The sequence below is a fragment of the Mizuhopecten yessoensis genome, unplaced genomic scaffold, assembly GCF_002113885.1.
Source record: "Mizuhopecten yessoensis strain PY_sf001 unplaced genomic scaffold, ASM211388v2 scaffold9587, whole genome shotgun sequence".
NCBI classification, from domain to species: Eukaryota; Metazoa; Mollusca; class Bivalvia; order Pectinida; family Pectinidae; genus Mizuhopecten; species Mizuhopecten yessoensis.
In genome coordinates, this window is record NW_018408122.1 from 104,834 (window position 1) to 112,777 (window position 7,944).

The 7,944-nt window shown below is 41.4% G+C and overlaps 1 protein-coding gene across 1 annotated transcript in view; it reads left to right on the top strand.

The window, feature by feature from the left end:
* Positions 1-6,052: 6,052 nt before the first annotated feature.
* The window catches only part of LOC110458435 (glutamate-rich protein 6B-like), a gene marked incomplete at its 3' end in the record, with an annotated part of 10,673 nt that continues 8,781 nt past the window's right edge, over positions 6,053-7,944 (top strand). The window contains exon 1 of the mRNA XM_021510119.1: positions 6,053-6,102. Within this exon, the coding sequence (XP_021365794.1) occupies positions 6,053-6,102 (50 nt within the window). The remainder of the gene's footprint in view (positions 6,103-7,944) is intronic.

The window sequence follows — 7,944 nt, forward strand, 5'->3', positions numbered from 1 at the left end:
AGGATATCAACCAGCTTCACCAGCAGCTCCAGGCACAGGAAGGGGGAGGATATCAACCAGCTTCACCAGCAGCTCCAGACACAGGAAGGGGGAGGATATCAACCAGCTTCACCAGCAGCTCTAGACACAGGAACGGGAAGGATATCAACCAGCTTCACCAGCAGCTCCAGACACAGGAAGGGGGAGTACATCAACCAGCTTAACCAGCAGCTCCAGGCACAGGAAGGGGGAGGACATCAACAAGCTTCACCAGCAGCTCCAGGCACAGGAAGGGGGAGGTTATCAACCAGATTCACCAGCAGCTCCAGACACAGGAAGGGGAGGATATCAACCAGATTCACCAGCAGATCCAGACACAGGAAGGGGGGGGACATCAACCAGCTTAACCAGCCGCTCCAGGCACAGGAAGGGGAAGGATATCACCCAGCTTCACCAGCAGCTCTAGACACAGGAACGGGAAGGATATCAACCAGCTTCACCAGCAGCCCCAGACACAGGAAGGGGGAGTACATCAACCAGCTTCCCCAGCAGCTCCAGGCACAGGAAGGGGAAGGATATCACCCAGCTTCACCAGCAGCTCCAGACACAGGAAGGGGGAGGACATCAACCAGTTTCACCAGCAGCTCCAGACACAGGAAGAGGGAGGTTATCAACCAGATTCACCAGCAGCTCCAGACACAGGAAGGGGTAGAATATCAACCAGCTTCACCAGCAGCTCCAGACACAGGAAGGGGGATGACATCAACCAGCTTCACCAGCAGCTCCAGACACAGGATGGGGGAGGATATCAACCAGCTTCACCAGCAGCTCCAGACAAAGGAAGGGGGAGGATATCAACCAGCTTCACCAGCAACTCCAGACACAGGAAGGGGGAGGACATCAACCAGCTTTACCAGCAGCTCCAGGCACAGGAAGAGGGAGGATATCAACCAGCTTCACCAACAGCTCCAGACAAAGGAAGGGGGAGGATATCAACCAGCTTCACCAGCAACTCCAGACACAGGAAGGGGGAGGACATCAACCAGGTTCACCAGCAGCTCCAGACACAGGAAGGGGAGGATATCAACCAGCTTCACCAGCAGCTCCAGACAAAGGAAGGGGGAGGATATCAACCAGCTTCACCAGCAGCTCCAGGCACAGCAAGGGGGAGGACATCAACCAGCTTCACCAGCAGCTCCAGACACAGGAAGAGGGAGGGTATCAACCAGATTCACCAGCAGCTCCAGACACAGGAAGGGGTAGGATATCAACCAGCTTCACCAGCAGCTCCAGACACAGGAAGGGGTAGGATATCAACCAGCTTCACCAGCAGCTCCAGACACACGAAGGGGGAGGACATCAACCAGTTTCACCAGCAGCTCCAGACACAGGAAGAGGGAGGGTATCAACCAGATTCACCAGCAGCTCCAGACACAGGAAGGGGTAGGATATCAACCAGCTTCACCAGCAGCTCCAGACAAAGGAAGGGGGAGGATATCAACCAGCTTCACCAGCAGCTCCAGGCACAGCAAGGGGGAGGACATCAACCAGCTTCACCAGCAGCTCCAGACATGTTATGTGCATAAGGGGTAGGATATCAACCAGCTTCACCAGCAGCTCCAGACAAAGGAAGGGGGAGGATATCAACCAGCTTCACCAGCAGCTCCAGACAAAGGAAGGGGGAGGATATCAACCAGCTTCACCAGCAGCTCCAGACACAGGATGGGGGAGGATATCAACCAGCTTCACCAGCAGCTCCAGGCACAGGAAGGGGGAGGATATAAACCAGCTTCACCAGCAGCTCCAGACACAGGAAGAGGGAGGATATCAACCAGCTTCACCAGCAGCTCCAGACACAGGAAGGGGGATGACATCAACCAGCTTCACCAGCAGCTCCAGACATGTTATGTGCATGAATACTGGTCGTGGACGAATGTAGCATCAACAATTCGTGTGGCTCCCATTATTTCAAGCCAGCGAGTACCTGACAGTGGTCCGAGGCTTGGCAACTCCGTTCTAATCCAGACAAATGCAAAATGATGCACGTTGGACACTCCAATGTTAATCAAATGAAATACACACTTAAGGAAAATGTAGAACCTTTGGAATTTGTGAAATTCGAAAAAGTTATCGGTGTCATCATAGACAATAAGTTTTAATTTGGTATTTGACACTGCTTTCTCTCCCTTGGTTGGTCGTTATAGACAGGTGTGATACAATACTGAACCTCAGTTCATCAGCCCCATACCATGTATTACAGTACATATCTATACAATTTACATGCATGTAAAACCTATATTGGTCAACTCGATACTCCAGGGGTTACACTCACTTTCGCTCTATGCACCCCTAGAATATGCCATAGCCAAGTTTAAGGCACGTAACTAGCTTTTTGATTAGTAAAAATACATTTGAAGATTACAGAGGAGCGACATTCGACTTCAAAGTCAGTCAATTTTACCGTTACGCGACCGACAGATTATTTTGATGTACATCAAAGGATCAAACTAGTCTTCTTGTCTCATCTACAAGGTGACGCACACTGAGCCTGACATTTCCCAGGGGTGCAGAGAGCGAACGTGGTCGTAACCCCTGTATATCGAGGATGATATTCATTTCCTTAAAATCAAGGACAGCGCTCCTTTAATGCATTGTTAGCTTATGGACGATCAGTATCATTAAAACTTCAGGTGGACAGAACTTGTTCTTGGATTCCAAAGTATCAATAAAGCAAAAGATTTGTGCTACCACAATAACACTGAAAATTGCACTCGGCGTGTCGTAAAGCTGATAGGTTTGCTTCTACTACCATGTTAAATGTTAATACTATGTATTACAGCAAAGCTTTGTTAGCATAATGTGTATTATTAACTAAAATATCACAAATACTTGGAGGAAAAAATCAGGATTTTGGCACGATTTGTTTGCTAATATCTCATACGTTTACTGTTTATAATCGTTTTAAAAGTACAAAATTAACATGTTTGATTGAACATTTTTTAAATCTTTTGAAAACATCTCGATTTTTGAAATTCTAATTTGTAACACATTTTGCCATGACCACATTTCAGTTGACCAATTGGAATATACAACCAAACGCCCAGTTTATCAGGGTTTGCATAACCCATGTAATCGTAACGTAGATGAAATCTGATTGATATCAATTTAATACTGGCCTAAAGTAGACTGACTCTAGTCCCAGCACCACTCAACACTACAGCAATGGTGTCATAAACGGCATTGAGACCTGAAATAGCTCGTTGACCTTAGATAGTCCGATCAGGATTCGTTTACCTAACATAGCCCCGCTATCTAATTATCGATGGAAGCCCGGTACAGGCGTAGTCAAATCAGCTAACAGTAACATATACCCACAAGTTTTCCTCGCGTTTGTAAAGTTGAGATCATTACATTAATTTACACAGGTTAGATTTAATCATCAATAAGATTCATCAGTTTGGAAATATGATATATAAAAGTTTTACTTCCTATACAAACAATGTACCATTGGACGTCTCGCAGCGTTTCAAGACCACGTTACGACACGTTTAGTACGTATATTGTTGATGTAGAAAGTTAAACTTTGATATTAGGTTTAATTTTAATTTCAATTGCAAAACAACTTTCACTAAACTACTCAATACTCTGAAATTTCTTAAAAAACCCCAATGTGTTCCATAAAGAATCGCATATAAACTAAACGTATTTAAAAAGCGTGTACAAAAATATATATCATGATAACAGTAGCCCGGTACATGTAAGTTGTCTCGTAGGGTTTGATCATGATATGATTACGTAAGCAGGTGACCATGCAACAGAGTTATTCTGCCGTAAGGTGTAACACGTGCCGTCATGTAACGTGTACACTTCACACACGAGATGTATCGTATATGGCTCCGGGACCCAATTTTGTGATACATGTAGTTAGGAAGTTTGGACCTGATCACGTGTAGGGAGTAAGTTTGGACCTGATCACGTGTAGGGAGTAAGTTTGGACCTGGTCACGTGTAGGGTCGGTACGAGATAAAACACTGATACAATACAACACTCTCACAAAGGAAGGCTACCAACAACAGTATTCATTAGTAAGCAGCTACCGTAAAGTTTGAGATAGATGGTTATGTAGAAACTCGCGTAGTTATGCTGAGAATTTATCTAAAATATATATAATTTGGTGGTCAGTGCGTCCACGAGCGGACAACTGTTAACCTGTTGCTCAGGTGGTACTGTGGTGTCTCTCATACGCATGTTGCGAATAAGGTTACGTCGCATAACTGCAGGATTATTCCTCAGTTGAGGGACAGACCTTTTCAAGGCCTGTACGAAGCCTGTTATATAATATATATATATGTGATTTAGTGTAAATGCCCTAGAAGGAGCATCAATATCCAATGAGAAAGAGATAACATGAATAGCATGCAACCAGTGACTAGTACATGTACTACTTAGAATCAATGACAAGTACGACGTAAGATAGCAGGTCACACTAATACCAGAACCGGAGTGTGAGGACCAGCATGGTTCTTTTTAAAACAATTTAAAGTTATTGTGCAAGTTAGAAAACTTTCTGTTTTAAATTTAAAATAACATATAAATACTTACTCATCAATATTTTTTTTGTTTTTTTTTGTTTTTTTGTTTTTTGTTTAAGTGACCCAAATCCTGCCATGCCCAAAACAATCATTACTAATTACACTCTCACAAAGGAAGGCTACCAACAACAGTATTCATTAGTAAGCAGCTATCGTAAAGTTTGAGATAGATGGTTATGTAGAAACTCGCGTAGTTATGCTGAGAATTTATCTAAAATATATATAATTTGGTGGTCAGTGCGTCCACGAGCGGACAACTGTTAACCTGTTGCTCAGGTGGTACTGTGGTGTCTCTCATACGCATGTTGCGAATAAGGTTACGTCGCATAACTGCAGGATTATTCCTCAGTTGAGGGACAGACCTTTTCAAGGCCTGTACGAAGCCTGTTATATAATATATATATATGTGATTTAGTGTAAATGCCCTAGAAGGAGCATCAATATCCAATGAGAAAGAGATAACATGAATAGCATGCAACCAGTGACTAGTACATGTACTACTTAGAATCAATGACAAGTACGACGTAAGATAGCAGGTCACACTAATACCAGAACCGGAGTGTGAGGACCAGCATGGTTCTTTTTAAAACAATTTAAAGTTATTGTGCAAGTTAGAAAACTTTCTGTTTTAAATTTAAAATAACATATTAATACTTACTCATCAATATTTTTTTTGTTTTTTTTTGTTTTTTTGTTTTTTGTTTAAGTGACCCAAATCCTGCCATGCCCAAAACAATCATTACTAAAACCAGGACAGGGAAAACCGGGACCAAATATTTATTTAAAGTATTTAAAGCTTATTTTATGTTGTTGTTTCATGTAGGAAATACAAGAACACAATACTAAATGTATAAATAAAATAAAAAAGATATGTTTCAAATACTGTTTTTACTTGTTTACCGATTTAAATCATAATACAATGTATATTTTTTTTTATATTAACTTGTGATAAAATACATTTTTATTATTCATGTCATATCAATTCATTAAGGTAGCTGCATTTAAAAACATGAAAGAAACACATTAAAGCACTTGGTCCTGGCTTTCCGTCTGGTTTTCCGTCTGGTTCTGATATTAGTATGACCCTGAAATGGCACACAATGCCAATTCGGAGCTCTCTGATTATATCAATTTCCGACCGTAACCAAACAACAGCGCCGCCGTGCGTGGAATAGCAGAACAATGTCCAACAATCCTGTATGAACATGTGGATCTCTCTGACTTTATCCATCACATTTTGTTTGGAACTAATTTCCCCACTTGTACCTCTACGAATGGTGACATCACAGACAGCAGGTAACCAGTCACTGCCTGTAAAGTATGTTAGCGAGCCAATCAAAGTAGACAGACTATTTATATCCATGTGGAAACCCCGCAATATGGCTGGTACAGCGACCAATTCTAAAGCTATCATTCTGGGATGGTAGCAAGTAGGAACACAACGAAACAGGAACAGAAGAAAATATATTGTGAATCCCGATATGTCCGATCAGGAAGAAAACCCAGGTTCTCCAAAAGTGATAAGATATAGGTGGGTCCCATAATTTGACTATTACGCATTTTTATAATTTCGTATTGTAACTTTATTCTACCGTAAGCAGCAAAAACCAAATATGAAGAAAGTCGAACTTTAAGAAATCGTAAAAGGTCTGCCATTTCACAAAATTAGGAATAGTAAACAAAAATAATCTTTTACAAAAATATTAAAGGTAATTGTTCATGTAAAACAGTTCCTGGTAGACTTGTGGTAACATTATGCCATGCGGAAAACCAGTGGTGTTACAGATAGGTGCGGGGACTCACCATCATATGTGATGTCACAACGCTATGACGTCATTTGTTATCAGTGACGTCACGATAAAATAACAACATCAAAGTGATTCCTAATTGTCATCTGATGTCATCAACTGTAGTACACGTATTGTTACGTATCCAGGACGAGACGTCACGTCTGTTTGGTTTTACCTGTTCCGATGGATCCTGAATTCGCTCACATATTTTACACAGTGACTGGTGGTACACTTCCACCATATTGTAAACGTCATACTGCAGTTTTTCACGAAGAATCTTTAAATATTCCTCATCGTGATCGTTTAAATAACTTAAATGATCTGCTAAATCTTTCGGAGATTTAAAATCCGCAGCATTGATGTAAGTTCCATTTGGTAATATTTTATTGTATAAAGCTCCTCCGCGCACTACGGGGACCAGAGGAACATTCCTGGAATAGGTGTTGAATAACTTCTCAGTGATATAATCCGTACAATGATTATTTTCAAATGAAAGATAAAATTTATGTTTTAGCGATAATATTTTGTAAGCTTCAATAGACGTATTCTTAAAAGAAGCCACCAAGGGAGCGCCACATTTGCCGAACACGTCTATATGTACATGGTTGTTCATCTTATTTACATACTGTTGTCTGCCATTACGGGCGTTACAGTTACTCACAAGCCATGCCACCGGGTGTTCCTTCTCCTTACCCTTCATTATCTCAGGTAAATCCATATTTTCCTCGTGTTGTTTCCTAAATATTTTGCCGTAAGGTAGAAATATGTCAGAGTCCCTTCTATAGGTCATCATCCAATCAAATTGCGTCCTCCATTCATTCCGTATAGGATAAACACTCTTAGGACTTTCTAACGTATAAAAGATCCAAAATTGGTCTTTGCGACGCTTGGGAATTACCGACGGTAGGACAGATCCGTGGAAAATTACGGCATCACTGCTATTGATGAACTCAGGGTTTATTACATGTGAACAAGAGTTAGGGAATCCACAAGTAGAGAATTCCATGCTCCTTTCAGAATCAATTATATGTTGAAAGTTCGGTGGTTTATACCAGAGAATCCTTCCGGTTCGCCGTTTCCGGATATCATTCCGGATATCAAGAAAAAGATCGTTTAATCCTAAACTGTTCTCTTTTTTCAGCAATGTATTTCCCACATATTGACCATTTTTAGCAGACTTTGCGTTAATTTTCGAAAAGGTTTTGGCATCAGGTTGCTGCCACATCGCCTTTATCATGGCGAACCAGACGGCATAACTTATAATGAAGCAAACGGAACCGGAAATGATGCTTTTCATACATCGATGTCTCATCGTAGTTGTCTCTGAAACATAAAAACAGCAAAGATTAGACACCGAATGAAAATCTGAGGACGTGTTCATGGTTATAACTGTAGTTAGATATCGGTTGAAGACAACGACAATTAGTTCCTGATCGTGATTTAGTCTCGAGTCATCATTAGATTAATTAGTAGAATTTGAGTACACTATTCTTGTATAAAAGATGGCTTTGTTAGATTGTTACCAAATGGTAGCTCGGAGTTGAAACATTTTTCGCCTGGGCGAACGCTAAATACTGAGACAT